This window comes from Trichechus manatus, unplaced genomic scaffold (genome assembly GCF_000243295.1).
Source record: "Trichechus manatus latirostris isolate Lorelei unplaced genomic scaffold, TriManLat1.0 scaffold00085, whole genome shotgun sequence".
NCBI classification, from domain to species: Eukaryota; Metazoa; Chordata; class Mammalia; order Sirenia; family Trichechidae; genus Trichechus; species Trichechus manatus.
Window position 1 is genome coordinate 9896936 of NW_004444021.1, and position 19057 is coordinate 9915992.

The window sequence follows — 19057 nt, forward strand, 5'->3', positions numbered from 1 at the left end:
TGCACACCCATGTTCATTGCAGCACTGTTCACAGTAGCAAAAAGACGGAAACAACCTAGGTGCACATCAACAGACTAATGGATAAATTATGGTATATCCCGCTCATAGCAACACTACGTACAACAGAACGAAACAGTGCCTGGTCCTGCACCATGCTCACAGTTGTTATGCTTGAGCCATTTGTTGCAGCCACTGTGTCAATTCATCTCACTGAGGGTCTTCCTCTTTTTCACAGACCCTCTACCGAGCATGATGTCCTCCTCCAGGGACTGGCCCCTCCTGATAACATGTCTAAAATATGTGAGATGAGGTCTCACCATCCTCGCTTCCAAGGAGTACTCTGGCTTTGCTTCTTCGAAGATAGATTTGTTCCCTCTTTTGGCAGTCCATGGTATATTCAATATTCTTCGCCAATACCATAATTCAAAGCATCAATTCTTCTTTGGTTTTCCTTGTTCATTGTCCAGCTTTCCTATGCATATGAGGCGATTGAAAATACCATGGCTTGAGTCAGGCACACCTTAGTCCTTAAAGTGACATCTTTGCTTTTTAACACTTTAAAGAGAACTTTTGAAGCAGATTTGCCCAATTCAATGCGTTGTTTGATTTCTTGCCCACTGCTTCCATGGATGTTGATTGTGGATTCAAATAAAATGAAGTCCTTGACAACTTCAGTCGTTTCTCCTTTATCATAATGTTGTTTATTGGTCCAGTTGTGAAGATTTTTGTTTCCTTTATGTTGAGGTGAAATCCACACTGAAGGGTGTTTTCTTTGACCTTCATCAGTAAGTGCTTCAAGTCCTCTTCACTTTCGGCAAGCAAGGTTGTGTCATCTGCATATTGCAAGTTGTTAATGAGTCTTCCTCCAATCTTGATGCCACATTCTTTTTCATATAGTCCAGCTTCTCTGATTATTTGCTCAGTACACAGATTAAGTATGGTGATAGGATACAAACCTGGCACACACCTTTCTTGAGTTTAAACCAAGCAGTATCCCCTTGTTCTGTTCAAACTACTGCCTTTTGGTTTATGTACAGGTTCTGTATGAGCACAAATAAGTGTTCTGGGATTCCCATTCTTCCTAGTGTTACCCATAATTTGTTATGATCCACACAGTCAAATGCCTTTGCATTGTCAGTAAAACACAGGTAAACATCTTTCTGGTATTCTCTGCTTTCAGCTGAGATCCATCTGCCATCAGCAAGGATATCCCTTGTTCCACATCCTCTTCTGAACCCAGCTTGAATTCCCTGTCGATGTACTGCTGCAGCCGCTTTTGAGTGATCTTCAGCAAAATTTTACTTGCATGTGACATTAATGATATTGTTAGATAATTTCCACATTTTATTGGTTCACCTTTCTTTGGAATAGGTACAAATATGGATCTCTTCCAGTCAGTTGGCCAGGTAGCTGTCTTCCAAATTTCTTGGCATAGATGAGTGAACACCTCCAATGCTACATCTGTTTGTTGAAACATATCAATTGGTATTCCGCCAATTCCTGGAGACTTGTTTTTTGCCAATGCCTTCAGTGTAGCTTGGACCTCTTCCTTCAGTACCTTTGGTTCTTGATCATATGCTGTCCTAGATTGAATTGTGTCCTCCAAAAATGTCTGTCAGCTTGGCTGGGTCTTGATTTTCAGTATTGTATGATTGTGTACCATTTTGTAATTTGACGTGATTTCTTTATGTGTTGTAAACTCTATCACTATAATGTAATAAGATGGATTAGCGGCAGTTCTACTGATGAGGTATACAAGATTAGTGTCTTATGCAAATCTCTTTTGAGATATAAAAGGGAGACGTGAGCAGAGACACGTGGGATTCTCATATCACCAAGAAAGCAGTGCCGGGAGCAGAGCGCATCCTTTGGACCTAAGGTTCCTGTGCTGAGATGCTCCCAGACCAAGGGAAGACTGATGCATCACAAGGACCTTCCTCCAGAGCTGACAGAGAAAGAAAGCCTTCCCCTGGAGCTGATGCCTTGAATTTGGACTTGCAGCCTACTAGACTGTGAAAGAATAAATTTCTCTTTGTTAAAAGCCATCCACTTGTGGTATTTCTGTTGGAGCAGCACTAGGTGACTAAGACATATGCTACCTCCTGAAATCGTTGAACACTGACCACTTCTTTTTGGTACGGTGACTCTGTGTATTCCTTCCATCTTCTCTTGATGCTTCCTGCATTGTTTAATATTTTCGCTGGAGAATGCTTCAATATTGCATCTCCAGGCTTGAATTTTTTCTTCAGGCTTTCAGCTTCAGAAATGCCGAGCATGTTCTTCCCTTTTGGTTTTCTATCTCCAGTCTTTGCATGTTTCAAGTTTAATGAATATACACTACAGAGATAAATGGTTCATGAGTTAACCATCATTTTGAATTATGCATTATTGCTGTTTAAAAATCATTAGTATGGAAAATTTGGATTTGATTGTAATTTGCACTTGCCTAGCATGCCCTGAGAGCCCTGACGGTGCAGTGGTTAAGAGCTTGGCTGCTAACCAAAAGGTTGACAGTTTGAATCCACCACCTGCTCCTTGGAAGCCCTATGGGGCAGTTCTACTCTGTCCTATAGGGTCACTGTGAGTCGGAAATGACTTGATGGCAATGAGTTTGGTTTTTTTGGTAACATTCCCTGACTAGGCACTAGAAGGAAGCCTGGATGAGCACCAGTTTCCAGAATAAAATTTACAAATGCAATGTGCTCGATCCATAAAGTAAAAAAAAGTACATGATATAATCTGAAGTCAACCATGAAAGTTTGACCATGGAAATATCAATGGAATAATCCAAGGTTTGGTTTGAGTTGTAACATTGGAGCACATGTATATTCTAGAGTCACTTTCTACACCAAAAAAAAAAAAAAAAAAAAACCTAACTGTTGCCGTTGAGTTGAATCCGACTCTTAGGGACCCTATAGGACAGAGTAGAACTACCCCGTAGGGTTTTCAAGGAGCCGCTGGTGGATTCGAACTGCTGAGCCTTCGGTTAGCAGTTGAGCTTTTAGCCACTGTGCCACCAGGGCTCCACTTTTTGCATAGCTAAGTTATATATCTCTTTATAAACTACAGACAACTGATGGTTTTGTGTTCTATTTGCAGATTAGACTGGTTCTTGTTATGTTATTCCTGTGTGTCTATGGATAATCAGTTAACCAAAGGGGAATTTAGAAATATGAGAGGAATATAAAACTTAAAACCAAAAAAAAAAAAGAAACTTTAAAAGAAGAATTAAGAGATGAAAAAAAAAATTCCCTTACCATAGAAACACTTAAAGAATATGCTTTAGCCAGCATGATACCATTAGTTCCTGAAAGAGCTGATTCTTGCATTAAAAGGAAAATAATCAGACTTCAAATGGTTTTAGGTATTGTAATCCTCAAATTAGAAATTTACATTGATAAACTTAAAAAAGCTGTAAAGACTAAAACTAAATAAGTATCTGAAATTTGAGTTATGACTTTATAAAATAGATTAGCTCTGGAATTCCAGTTAGCTCCTCAAGGAGGAGTCTGTGCCTTAATGGATGAAAGTAGCTTTGTCTATAATAATACCCCATCTGAGGTTTCCCAGAGTGTAGTTGTCTGCTGAGGCACATTGAAAGCAGTTACTGATGCTGCTTATATACAACCAAACACCTCGTGGAATTTTTGTTGTTGTTGTTGTTCAAATGTTTAGAATAGTGGTTTAGTGGGACATTTCAGTCAATTAAGGAGCCCTGGTGGTGCAGTGGTTAAAGTGATCAACTGCTAAGTAAAAGGTTGGCAGTTTGTAACCACCAGCAACTCCATGGGAGAAAGATGTAGCAGTCTGCTTCCAGAGAGATTTACAGCCTTGGAAACTCTCTGGTGTTGCTATGAGTTGGAATCGACTTGACAGCAGTGGGTTTGGTTTTTGGTTTCGTTCAGTCAATTGGCCTAATATTGTTTTTACTGTCTCTGTTCTACCTCCCAGTTTGTTATATAGTGTCTAGAGTCATAACTGCTTGCAAGCAGCCACCCAAGGCATGATAGTTGGTCTCTATTTGTCAGGAGCAGCAAAGAAAAAAAAGTCAATAATTGGAGGAGAAACTAGACTATGTGTATAATTACCTCCATGAACAACTACCTTCTGTGCCATGAGAACAGTAGAACTGGATGGTGCCTGGCTACCATTGTTGAGTGATTTGATTGAAGACTCTACAGGAAAATCCTGATCAAAAGGGGGAAATTGAGGCCAGGATTTTAAATTCTCATGGAATTCAGACTTTCTGGAGCCATTGAGGTTAAAATAACCCACCTGAACCACTTTTCAGAGGTACTCATTAACTTGGAACCTTAATAGAAACTCTCTTGAATGTCATCTTTAACCAAACAATAAAACCAAAGTGAAACCAAACTGGTTGCTATCAGTCAATTTTGACTCATAGTGACCCTAAAGAACAGAGTAGAATTGCTCATAGAGTTTGCCACATCTTTCTCCTGCAGAGCAGTTGGTGGGTTAGAACCACTGACTTTTCAGTTAGCAGTCGAACACTGAACGACTACACCACAAGGGCTCCTTGACCAAACAATAGTTAAGTTTAATTTATAAAGAATCTTTACCCTGAGCATTGTGTTCTTTTTAAAGGATTATCTATATGCAGTCAGTTTTGACAATAGCAATTTCAAAGTTCAGACTAAAAGCTATGTTTTAAGGTCAGTAGTTATTTGAATTGTTTTTCAAAAAATGTTATATGGAGTCCTGCATGTCCATGTGTTATTTTGTAAACTCTGTTTTGGCTGGGTTTCCATAGCAATGTATAGTTACTATCAGTAAGCTGGAATATAAAGCCTGCAAAGAATTTTTCTTCTCTAGAGCATTTGACTTTCTATTCAGAAATGTTGTCCCAATTTGTAAATCATATGTTAAATGAGCGTCAGTCAATTTCTATTATTGGCTTAATGATGGTTTTATTTTAAGTTTCTTCTAGGGAGTAGTGCAATTATTTATCTAAATAAATGTTTACTGACCACCCATTATTTTCCATAACTGTCAGAAGTGTACACATAGTCACTTGGGGGCCTTTAAAGAACAAGACCAAATCTTTGCTGTTGGAAAATGGATAGAACTCTTTTCCCCCTGGGCCTCTAATTGAATGTTTAATATCACACAAAACGACAATTCCTTACTTAAAATTAGAACAAACTAATGGTCTTCGCTTTAATAAAAATTTAGAATCCTAAAAGGGGCCTTTAGATGTCTAAATATCCTTTGTAAATTTCCCACCAATGGTAAAATTTTTGGGAATATTGTCTATATGTGTTCTATTTTCTCACCCAACCCTCAAACACCTCAACCTACTGCATCCTTTTTCTGTCTCTATTACATTCCATAACTATCTCTCTTTCCAAGTCATCAATAACCTTGTAATTAAATCCACTTTTCAGTCCTTTTCTTAATTGATATTTAGGCAGCAATTGATGCTTTTGAGTATTCTTTTGCTTAGGGTATTTCTGTGGGTTTTGTTGTTGTTTGATTTTTTGTTTGTTTTTTTTCCCCCATTTGGCTTACGCGACACCACCCTCATCTGATTTTCTTTCTCTGCTCTGAAAATTTTAAATTAATGAAATAATATCTTCTTAGATTTCTTTGTAGGTTTCTCTTTTTCTTCCCTTCCCTCCAGTGGTGGCATTTCTCAGACCCTAGGCTCTCTTCCTGGCTTACTGTATATGCTTGTGCTGGGTGACATCATCTACTCCTGAAGCTTCGGTCACCACCTTCTTTCCAAACCTCCATCTCTATGGAAGATCCATCTCCTTTATTCAGGGAAATACATCCAACTCTCCTGGATAGTTGAACATTTATATTTCTCAGATACCTCAAATTCAGCATGTCTGAAATGGAAAACCTCTTCTCACTCCCAGCGCAAGCTCAACCTATTGCATGTCCAGTATTCCCTATCTGCAGGCATGGCACCACCACCTGCCAGGTGTTTAGTCCTTGACTCTTTCCTCTTTTTAACACTCTCTACTTTCAATCAAATACCGAGATATCTGATATATCTCCTACCCTTCCCACATCTTTCTAACCCTCCTATCATTATCTTTGTACAGGCCTGTATTATCTCCTTCCCTGATTACCATAATAGCCTCCTAATAGGTTTTATCGATTCAGAGTATAGTTCTCTAGTTCCCTTCGAATCCCTTTTCCCCAATTCCAAGTTTCCTTCTACAATACATATCTAATCATGGCATTTCTCTGATTAAAACCCAACTGTGTCCCATTTCCCTTGAGATAAAGTCATGGTAGTTATGTAGTTTTAAGTGTCTATATAATCTGGTCCCACACCTAATTATCTAGCCTCATCTCTCATGATTTCCTTCTTTGTACTTCAGGTCCTGCCTTGTTACAATTGTTTCAGTTCTTCCAACACATTGTGATTCTTTTTGCCTTTAGGTTTTAGAACTTCCCTCTGCTAGAGTATATAATCTGGGGGGAACATTCCCCTCTTATTTCTTGCTTTTTGTTTGCCTAACTTCTATTCAGCTTTCACAAATTCCCATATCTTGCTTCTCTTGGAAGCATTCCCTGATCCTGTAAACTAGGTAGGGTTACAAAACCATTGCAACTTGTCTTTCCATCACCATAATAGTTATTATAATCATTTAATTTCCTTTTATGTGTCTAGGTGGTGGGGGGAGGGACAGAAACTGTACACCCTCTAAAGCAAAAATTATGCTCATTTTTCCTTATGATTGCATCCACCCCCAGATCTGACAAATTACTTGACACACAGTTTTTCAGCTCATACTTGGTGACTGACTAAATGCGGAGAGAAAATAAAGTTCAATGTTTGTGATATTCTCCCACTATCAACAGAGAGAAGCAGTGGGCACGCCATTGCAATCCTGTACCAAAGGATACCTTTTCATATAAATTTTCATTGCAAATGGAGATGATATACCAATGAATTGGGGGGGGTGGCTAGGGAGCCGTTTATTTGCTGTGTCCTCCACAGCCCCTAACATATTACTGTGCATACAGTAGGCAATAGATAATTCTTGAATTAATGTTTTGATTAACTTTTATTTTAATAAGGGGCTGAATTATGATCAATAAATGCTGCTGATTTTATTTTTGTCTGTATTGAATATAGATATAAGAGTAAAGTTGCTGTGGTGGTAGATACCAGTCTTAGAATAAACTTTTGGACAATTTCTTCTTTAGTTTATATATCAAATTTCTTTCATTCAGTTATTTTTTCCAAGAATTTGCTTGCTTATATCTGCAAATGTATATTTTGTACCTAGCCATTTCAACAAAGTATGGGTTAACATAATATATGTGATTTGTACCTCATTGAAATGTATCAGTAATGGAAATATCAAACAAAAATTATTCTAACCTAATATAGCTATAGTATGTCAGTAAATGAATGCATAATTTCCTCTTCAAACTTTGTACTTTTTGTATGTTTCCTACTTCAGTTAATGAAACCATCTTATAAGAAAAACTTGAAACCTAATATGATATATTTGACATTTTTCTTTCCCTCATAACTTGTGTATTTACCACCTGATTATCTCTCAAATCTGTCCCCGTAGTCCATTTCCACAGCCATTATTCTAGTTCAAGCTATTATCATCTCCAGCCAGAGGAGTTGTTACAACTTACTAAGGAGCTATCTCCCTCAAACTCGTACCCTTCCAGTCCATTCTCTGCCAGCAGCCAAATGAATCTGATTATACCCTGCTTAAAAACTTCGATGGCTTTCCATGGGCCTTAAAGAAAAACACCTTACTCCTCACTATTCCTCCTGACTCTATAGGGCTACCAAACTTGCTACGTAGGTGTCATAATCTAATATATAGAGTTCTGGCATTTCAGTTACCCATCCATCTTTGCACTGTAGTGGATACAGTCAGAGTGTTTTCTGAGAAAAATGTTGGTATTGTCCACAGGTACTCTCTGATAGGGTGGGGTAGTCATTCATTCAGACATTGTTGTTGGGTGCAGTCGAGTTGACTCTTATTCATAGCAACCCCATGCACCTTAAAATTTTCTTGGTTGTAATCTTTATAGAATCAGATGGCCAGGTCTTTCCCCCGTGGGGCTGCTGGTTGGGTTTAAACCGCCAACCTTTCCACTAGCGGCTGAGCTCTTAATCATTATATTATCAGGGCTCCTTATTCAGACATTAAGCTTCTAAGTTTTAATTAAAAAATAGCATAATCCTATTCTCTGACTGCCTGATTGTCTAAGACTCTATAGTCTTCCCATTCAGGCACATTTCAGGTAACATTTCAATATATTTATGGATTTCTTCACAATGCTCATGCTACAATGTGATGAGCACTCAGAGACCTCAAAAGGAATAAATTATTTGCTCAAGGGCATATAATGAGTTAGTAACAGAGATAGTGCATAACAAAGATCATTAGACTCATTTTAATATTCTTTTTATTTCCTCATCTGGATTCTGGTTGGAACAGACTATGTGCCCAAGAAATGTCACTACCAAGAATAAAAAGCAATGTATCAAAGCATTAAAATATCCCAGAGAATTTAATTTATATATACTGTAAACTAAACCTGATTATAAAATAGTTTATATATTCTTTTTGCTTTCAAAAGGTAAAGTACACTGTATACTGGGAAGAGACATGGAAAGGGAGACTTGAGTGAGGAGCTCATTCCACCAGAGTGCAACTGAGTAAGATGTAAATATGTTTCAACACTCAGAAATCCCTTTATCCATACATTAAGGTTTTACATTTCATGCAATATTGCTTAGTGTCTTTTTTTATGGATTAGTCTTAAAAATCAGAAATGAGAACTACATGATTAAAATGGAATCAAATTTACACATTTGCAATAATCTAAGCAGAGATAAAGAGATAAATATTAGTCTTAACAAGCATATATCTCAAAGAATAGACAAGTGTGCTCAGTGAAACAAAAATCAGAAGAACATACAGGAAGCATTTTTAGATATGGAATAAAGAATGTATACTTGTAGCTCACTCAGATTCTTCAAAGGAAAGATTATTTTTTAATCCAATAAAATGGGAATGAACCCCTATACTTAGCTCAGAAAGTAGTAATATATAATTACAGAAACTCTCTTCAATCACTCACAGAATGTAGTCTTGACCTACTCCAAATCAGAGTGGAAGAAGTTCTTATGTGGGTAAAGCTGGAGATTTTAAATAAGAGTGCAACCCTTATATTTTGACATTTGCCATTTTTGAGAACTTCACAGACAATGGCCAAAGCACAATCAATCACATAAGAACATTTTCATAAATTGAGATTTACAATAATTTGATAAAAGTAAAATGAAATTTTTAGAAAAGTTATTACAGATATTTTAAACTATTACTTCTGCTATAAGATACTGAAGATACAAAAACAACAATAAATGGTATCTATTCATAAGTTGCTGGTGGGGAGATAAGTGTGCAAGCACACAACACAATGGGATAGATACTAGAATGTGGTTGGTAACCACATGTAATGAGCGCAGGAAAGGGTCACGAGTTTGCTTAGAAAATCATGCCAGGCTTCATAAAGGAAATAAAATTTGATTGATGAGTAGGTTTTTTTTTTTTTTTTTTAAGAGAAGTGAGGAATAATGTTAAAAGCAAAGAGCATGGAAATGTTGGGAAACTACTAGAGAACAAAGTGTGAGGGAAGAGAATTGTGAGCATGGGGTAAGTCAGGGTAGCTAAGTAATCAGGGCTTTATGGATAATGACAGAATTTTGCTATTTATCCTAGACGTGAAATGGAAACTATTGAAGAATCTTGATCAGGGAAACAATATCTATGGGATGCTTCCTGTGTGCAAGAATCTTTACATCATTATTTAACATCCATAACTAATCTTATTAGATAAATACAATCCTGGATGGCACAAATGGTTAAGTGCTAGACTGCTAGCTGAAAGATTAGGGGTTTGAACCCACCCAGAGATGCCTCTGAAGACAGGCCCTGTACTCTGCTTCCAAAAGGTCACAGCCTTGAAAACCCTATGGAACGGTTCTACTCTGCCATGAGTCAGAGTTGACAGCAACTAACAGCAACAGCTATCACAATCATTTTGTAGATGAGAAAACTAGGCTCAGAAAGGCAAAGAAACACATGCAAGTTTACAGTTCTACAAAGTTGAAGAACTAGGTTCCAACACAGCAATTTGACATGAGATGACTCCCTTAAACCTTGTGCTATACTGCCTTTGTCTTTGATATGAATATCATATAGACCAGGAAGAGAGACAGAAGGAAAAAGAGACCAAAGTGAAGGAGATGCTTAAGGAGGGCACAGAAACAAAATTAGACGCTAGAAAAATTTACTCTGGAAAATGGGTGAGGTTTGGATTGATTGGCTTTCAGTGATAAAAAGAGAGGAATCTAGAATGATTTTCAGGTTTCTGACTTAAGCAAATGGAGAGTGGTCCATTTTATAAAAACAGAGTACAAGTTGGGGAGCAGGTTGAAGGAATAGTCATGGCTAGGAATAATGTATTCCATCTAGAGCATGTGGAGTTGGAGGTGTCTATGGTATTTCATTGGACTTCTTGAGAAGGCAGTTTATGAGGACTGGAGCAGGTGTAGCAGTGTAGACAAAGCTTAGAATTTAATCCAAATCCCTACCATGATCATTACACCCTACACCTCATATCTCTGGCCATCCTCTCCAACTTCATCCTCCTCCTGGTTCCTGTACTCCGGCCACACTGGCCTTTCTGTCTCACAAAGATGCCAAACTTGCTCCTTCCACAGGGCCTTTGTACTTGCTGTTTTCTCTGCTGGAATGTCTTAGCCTTCACCACCCCATATTGACATGGATGATACCTCTTCTCACTCAGGTGTCAAGTTTGTAGGCCACTTCCTGTGAGGAGCCTTCCCTGACTACCAAATGTAAATTGTACTCATGAGTCACTATCAATTCTATGACTTTTTTTTTTTCCACAACATGAAAAACTATCTGAATTCTGTCTCCTCGTCTACAGTACATGCTTATCGGACATATGGGCCTTGTCTTTTTCACCATTGTATCTATGGTGACTAAACAGTAATTACACAAATTATTGTGTAATAAATATTTGATTAACAAGTAAATGAAAATACAAACATATATTTGAAGTCATCAGCTCATAGGTGGGAGTTGAGATCATGGGCATGGATTGGGTTCGATCAGGGGAGCATGCAACTACAGCGAGCAGGTGCATGCAACAGAGAGGAATGCCTCTGACAACACTGTTATTCTCTTTGAGGATGGAAGGTCTTTCTTTTGACTGAATATTATAGGTGAACCAATTTTGTAAATGCACTCAGTTAAAAATGGATTCTTTTTTTTCCTGCTTTATTTGTTACTTATGATTAAATATATTTGACTTAAATTATAAGAAAACCTTTTAAATTTCTGCCTGTATAGGAACATACTGGCCAAAAATATTTTAAAGAATCTACAGTCCAACCACTGTTAGAAATTAACAATGTATCAAATGATAAAAATAACACACACTAAACTTGATCTTTCAACAAAATGAAAAAAATTAGAGAATAGTTTTTCTGCATATAACAACTCATTGTTAAGCTAGCTAATAAAATATTTTTCTTAGATATTTAAAAACTTCCCATAAGAGAATCAAAATTCCAAAATAATGAGAAGAATTTAGTTGATGGGAATAATTTGCTTAAAATGATTCACTTGTAGGGGAATCAAGATTTGTATAATTAAAGTGATGAAGTATAAAGAGACAGTTATGGTTACCAATATTTGTTTCTACTCTAGGCAAAGCACTTAATGTCTGTAAGTTTCTGAATATTTATCTGCAAAACAAGGACAGTGAAGCAGATATTTGAAAGGTACGATGTGGCTTTCTTTTTGATTCTCTTAAATTTAATACATTGTATTTATTTTATAAATCCTCCCAATAGGTAATCTGGAAATTTAAATAATTGACCACAAGAGGGAGAACTCTAATTCTACATTAAATCATTTAATTCAATATGAAAAAAGCTGAAAGTACTTTGCAATATGAAGTTGGCGATATGCTGTCTCATTTTCACTTCCTCACGGAAGGTGGGGGAATTTTACTGCCAGAGACAGGTTTTACTGAATTGAAATGTGTTTTTGTGCTGCTAAACTAAAACCAGAAATCAAACCCGTTGCCGTCGAGTCGACTCCAACTCATAGCGATCCTATAGGACAGAGTAGAACTGCCGCTTAGGATTTCCAAGGAGCAGCTGGTGGATTCGAACTGCTGACGTTTTGGTTAGCAGCCTGAGCTCCTAACCACTTAATTTATGATAAAGTCACTAAATATGAAAATATATTTTTGTTAAGCAGTGATGGTCCACGAAGGACTTTAGATGCCTCTTTTATTAAAAGGAAGATGGTAGAATTTTAAAATTAACCCTGAGGAGGTTTCTCCTTTCAAATAATATTATTCCAGTTATTCTTCAATAAAACTTCATAGCCTTCCTGAAAATCCTTGAAACAAGGATGCTCTGAAACAAGGATAAGATCGCTAGCATGGCAGTTTATTGTAAAGATGTCCATATTAAAATGTAAGGATTAAAATGGTGCTGGCCACACCATTTGAATGTTTTGTTTATTGGATATATATGAATCTATGTTACATGCTCATTGTTATACAAATATATTGTATGTTATATGTTTACAGTGTTAAATACTAATTTGCTATTCGTGTTAAGTTCTGCACCCTGAAATTTTATTGTAAGGAAACTATAACTTTCATTTTGTTGGGAATTACCTTTGGAGTTTAAGGTTTAATGAATCACTACATTTTTAGACTTCATCAAACTAACTTCTATTTGTAAGATAACTGAATAAATAAAAGAAAATTACTATATTTTATGAAATATGCCTGAATATACACAGCTAAATGAGTGTTGCTCCTTTAAAGATATTATATTAGAGACCTATATAGGTATCTCAATAGTGTAACTGTTACTAAAAACATATTTGTGTTTCCCCTTAGAGGCAATGTCTCACTCTTTTTAACATGCGCAGTGACAACAGGTCTGACTTTGAGATTAAGTACAATACTTAAAAATAAACTTTGTTGGGAGCAGATCACCAGGTCTTTTCTCCTGGAGAGCCACTGGGTGGGTTCAAACCACCTACCTTTTGGTTAGCAGCCCAGTGCATAACCATTGCACAATGTGAACATGACATTCCTCTCATTGAGTATTGACCTTTAAGTCTCCTCCCCTTGAAATCAGGCAGATCTTTGTGATTGCCTCGACCAACAGAGTTTACCAGAAGTGATGTTATGTGGCCTCCTAGCACACAGCAGCCGCCATCATCTTTATAAAAACAGAGAGTGCAAGTAGGGGAGCAGATTGAAGGAATAGTCATGGCTGGGAATAATGTATTCCATCTAGAGCATGTGGAGTTGGAGGTGCCTATGGAACTCTGCTGGACTTCTTGAGAAGGCAGTCCCAATAAAGGGACTTCTATCTGATCCAGTGAACATGTAGTATTCATTTTCTCCTTCCTGTCTGTACTCATTCTGCTAAACATACTGGTCTGCACTCCCAAATCATTTCTCACATCCAAATTCTCATCACTTTGCCAAGCCTATACCAAGGCTCACTTCTTCCATAAAGTGTTTTGTCTATTGCTTTTTTAACCTGGGAAACATTTACTTTCACCTCCACTCATTTTTGTCACTAAATCATTTATTAACTATTAATGGCTATCTTGTATCTTTTTCACAGTTCCAAGAGTAAATAGCACATTCCTAAGTAATACTAGATGTTTTGTATTTGCTAAATTGATAACATTTGGAAAATTATATACTCCTTTTTTAACCAGAAGAATTTTTTCTCATTTTATCTAAAATATGCTCTTCCTGTTATTAATTTGAAATGAATGCAACTTCAGGTTCAGCTAACAGTGAAAAAGAACATTCTGTATTTAAGTATGTACTACAAAATACAAAAATAAGAATAATCTTTCCTGAAATTGGATTCTGATATGGAAGAAATAATGGCAAATTACCTGTATGTGAAGAACTTGGGGGTGTATACTGAGATTGCTTTTTTCCTGAAGGGACTAGAAATCAAAAAGCAATAAAAATGAAATTAAAAAGATATAACACAATTTTTCCAATAAATCCAGAGTCTTTGTTGTAAGATATTAAGGTCATTTTGGATAAAATATCATTGAAGTTATCAAAATATCAATGTCATTAAATTGAGTAAAGAATCAAGAAAACATTTTAAAATGCAAACGTGCTAATCCTTGGTAAAGGAAGGGAGAGACCAACTTAAAATAGATCATATAGAAATTGCACATAATTGAGTACTTTATAGGATGTAAACTGAGAAAATAACCAATTGGTTTATTTTACATGGAATGACTTAGAAATAAGTTTTACACGTGGTCCTAAATCATGTCTGCATTGTAAGCTGCCATATCCCTAGTGCCGGAACTCAATAAGTGATTTTGCATGAAGGAATACAATGACCTCTAACAACGTATTTTCCAGTGGTTTCAATGAACTATTTGTTCCTTAGCTTTATAATAGCCTCAATATTTTCAATTATATAGTACATTGTCAGCTTTGAAGCCATTTGCAAAGGCTGGGCTTTGTCTTCTGAATGTACGAATTACATAGAAATTAGTCCTTTAATTGTGCTCTCAGAGCCCTTCCTACATACTGCCATTACAGTAATTATTGTATTATATGTTATACCATAGTTACTTTTACACATACTTGCCTCTCACCTTAGTTTGCAAGAAACTCAAGGGTAAGTTCTTTCCCTAAGTTTTTGTACCCCTACAACTGAATGTAGTTCTGTCTAGTGGTGTCTGCTCAAGGATTGTTAAGAGAATGAATGAGAATCTGAATCAAGTGATTATCCTTTGTCACCCATATTTTTCTTTTTTTTTTTTAAAAAAAAGTAGTTCCATGGAAATGATGTATTTTAGAACTTATTATGAATTTATTAAAACTCTTTACCCACTAAAATAATATATTAAACTAAATATCCGAACAAAAAAATACGTTTATAAGTTTATTTGAAACCTTACCATACTCTGTATGGATCACCTTTGTGCACATCGCAGTGTTCTCTTCCTTAAAAAAAAGAAAACTTTAGAAATATTTTCCTTTTATTAAGTAGCATAAATTCCTTAAGAGATATGACCACATCATCTCTTTCAATCCTAGAAACGGGTAGGAGCAGGCCATACCACCTCAGAATCCAAAGTGACATGTATGGGATTATTATACATTTGTATGAATGTTGCTGGGTCCAGGAATTCTTCAGATTTGCACAAATACTTTATTATTTGTTCTGGGAGTAGCAGTTCAGGAGCAACTTGGTGCAAGTTGTCGCCTGGCCCTTTGGTGCCCACTTTAACAGTCTTAAAAAGGTGGAGTCCTAGTTTATGAGTTTGGGTGAGAAACTCTGTGATGACCTCTTCTAGGGACTGTGACTGCGTCACATCATCGAGGTACATAACGGGCACTTTTATTACCGAGACGTGCCATTGCATAAAGAGCCTCGTTGGGATGTTATGGGACACGACTATAATTTTCATTCCTTGGATTAAAAATTCATTTTCATTCCTTTCACGGTCAAGATAATCTAAAAGAATTCGGAAAAGAGTACCATTGGAAGACTCAAGGATATGAAGAATGGAAGTGGGGTATATGAGCAACAATCCTGTCACCATTTCTCCTAGGTGATGTTTCAAAATTGACTGAAACACTTGTTCATAGTATTCAGCAATGTCTTTTTTGTCTGTGTGTGCTGGAATCTTGGCCACTAGAAACATCCTATGAAGGAGGAATTTCTTTAGTTGTAGTCTTTGCTTTTCTTCCTGAAAGTGCAAGTAATTGCTACGTGGAACTTGTGGCATTAGAAGGGATTCCAATGGAAAAGGTCGTTTGCTGGCCTTTTGGACATGATGGCCTGAGAAGGACATGTTGAGTCCTATTTACACTTCTTATTGCTCCCTGTTTTAAGCTTATTACAATATTTATAATATCAGGTTATAATATCAGGATACCGCTTCAGTGATGAACGTTTTTTTTTTTTTCCTGACAAAAAAAGAGTGAATCACAGTTTGTCAAATGCCATTGAATTGCAAAATCCTTCCACAGTATATTGATAAGCAACTACTTTGAAATGAAACATAATGTTAAAACAAGACTCAAATTGTAGAGTTTTGTTTTGTTTTTTTTTTAAAGCTTACAAGGAAATATATAATAATTACATCCTGGCTGGGGGGTGGGGGGTACTTTCCAAAGATTCTGAGAGTGGGGAGAAGAAAGAATTTACTCTAGAGTAAATTTACTCTGTTTTCGTTTACATAGTATTTTCTCCTTTAATCTATGGTAATTTTTCTCAGTCCCTCGTCTTGAAATATATATATATACTTTATGAAAGATGCCTGTTACATTTGTAATTTTGAATATTATCAGTAGGAATATAGGACTATATCTGCTCACAGTCCCTACAGCATATTAAGATGTCATTTCATTTATGTAATGGTGATTACAGTTTATCCTTGATTTCTCAAATTAATAAATTGGTGTTTTCATAACAATTTCCCTAATTTCTTTTACAAATTTAACTAGTCTATTAAAAAAAGTTCTGGAGATCACGAAGTCCTAATTTGAGCTTATTTAACCTTTACTTAGGATCCTAAAAGTTAGTGCTTCTTGGATAATAACAGTAAATTTTGAACAAACAAATTTCCACGTTTTGTTTTCTCGCCTATCAGCAATTGTCAGAAATGGTTCTTTTTTCTTGGGTTTATTTATTTTTTCCTTTATGGAGTCAAATGAAAGTGTTCTGTTATTTTTAACTTACTCTTTTTACAACTGTCCTTTTCTGTTTGTTTTGGCTCAGCTTAACATTTCGTTCTTTCTTCAAGTGCTTCTTTTATTTACCAGTCCCTCCTTAAGTCCTGCTTGACCTCCATCATTCTTCCAACTGCCTGTCCTCTCTGCTGTCCTGTGTTCTATTCTGATTTCCATAGTGCATTAGTCAGTTGGAATGCCAGCTGCCTTAAAGGGCTAGAGTGCACTTACAATTCCCACTTCTTAATTTAATGAACGTATCACAACAAACACCTCAATTTCATGGTAGAGAAAGTGAGGGCTTCTTTTCCTGAATGGCTTATTTTTAGCCAGGTGCATTTGTAAATCTGACAAATGGTAGACCTGGAAAACTTCCTAGACATACTTTGTGTGTGTGTGTATAGGAAGCGTGGTTGTAGACCATCTCTGTTGTACTCGTGCACTAATTAATGATTATAGGAACACATATCCAAATCTGTGTAGTGGTGACTCTATTATTACAAGGCTCTACAGCAAGTTTTTGTTTTCTTAATTTAATATGAATTTAAGTTAATTTTTAGGATAAAAAAATTAATAATATCTCTTAAGATTGCATACGCATAAGCTCTAAATCATAACTCTAAAGCAATAAGGTTAGAAAGTACCTTATTTGATTTAAAAAATTAGACCTTAGAGTACATTTTTTCCTGAAGTTTGTTTTATCCAACATAATGATCAGGTTTTAATAATATACAGTTAAAAATTATTCCAGAAAGTGGAGGCTGAGAGGTGAATTAATATTTCTTTATGTGGTATGTAAAAATTGACTACAGTTCCTCACTTACAATTTACTTCATCACATCCTGAAACAATTCAGTCTTTCCAAAGGTGCACAGAAATCTTATTGCCCAGTCTAGGGATTCTTCTTATCCTCATTTTTCTTAATGTTTTGCAGAATGTGATGGTGTTGACCGTGACATCCGTATAGCCTTTTCTCCTCCCTTGGTGTCTATGACACTATATTTCTCTGGATTTCTTCCTGAATCTCTACCTGATTTCTTCTCACACCCAACTCTGGGCAATGCTATGGCTCTGTACTAATTATGCATAACTTCTCTCACTCTGCCTCCTTGCCCCATTGGCTCAGCCCGGTCTATGTTTCTTTTATGTGAGGGCAGATGAGTGATTCTTGATGCCTTTCTTGCCTCCCAATTCCAAAATTGACATTACTGATTGATCATGGAATCTTTCCTGCTGACCCCAGGACTGGAGATCCTTCTCAGTCTTGATTGGGATTGGCAAAACAAAATCTAATTCTCATCCAGTATTTTCTCTGCACAGAAGACTCCTAAATTGAAATCCCCAACCCTTTATTTACAATTCTTCTCCCCCGGATGTCCCTCTACCTCTTCAGATTTAAAATGCCAACATTTTAATTATTATTCTCTTTATTAACCATATTTCCCATTACAAATATCCCACTTGTGTCAGCATTAACACTGCCCAGTCCTGTGCCATCCTCACAATAGTTGTTACGTTTGAGTCCATTGTTGCAGCCACTGTGTCAATTCATCTCATTGAGAGGTCTTCCCCTCTTTAGCTGACCCTCTACTTTACTAAGCATGATGTCTGTCTCCAGGACTGGTCCCTCCTGATAACATGTCCAAAGTGCCCGAGATGAAGTCTCACCATCCTCACTTCTAAGGGGCATTCTGGCTGTACTTCTTCCAAGACAGATTTGTTCATTCTGCTGGCAGTCCATGGCATATTCAATATTCTTCGCCAATACTGTATTTCAAAGGCATCAGTTCTTCTTGAGTCTTCTTTATTCATTGTTCAGCTTTTGCATGTATATGAGGCAATTGAAAATATCATTCCACAGTTTGCTTATTTTCTCCCTTGGCTTCACTCTCTCTCCTCAAGGACAAGTTAACTTGTACTGTTTCTTTTAAATTACTTTTATATGTTTTCTATTTCTGCTAGCATTACAACTTTGATGTATTCCCCCTTCTCCTAAATCAAAGCTCACTCTCTGATCAATATTTCCTACACAACCCCTCCCTGGTTATTACATGTGTCTTTTTTTTTTTTTTTTGCCGCTGTAAAAACACTCAATTGTGATTTTTCTCCCTATGTGTGCTTTTTGTTTCCCTTTTATTCACATATCTTTGTTCCTCCAATATAAGCCTAATAGAAGAATAGTGATATTTCATCATTATTATTCCTCACTCAGACTAGGTATCTTTAAGTCATCCCTTCTTTCAAAGGG

The 19057-nt window shown here is 36.5% G+C and overlaps 2 protein-coding genes across 2 annotated transcripts in view; one reads left to right on the top strand and one right to left on the bottom strand.

The window, feature by feature from the left end:
• The window catches only part of ZNF804B (zinc finger protein 804B), a 583715-nt gene that overhangs the window by 37391 nt on the left and 527267 nt on the right, over positions 1-19057 (top strand). The gene's annotated exons all lie outside the window — the stretch shown is intronic.
• On the bottom strand, positions 15165-15929 carry TEX47 (testis expressed 47). The gene has a single exon (XM_004381503.1). It carries the CDS (start codon positions 15927-15929, stop codon positions 15165-15167), a length of 765 nt encoding a protein of 254 aa, XP_004381560.1.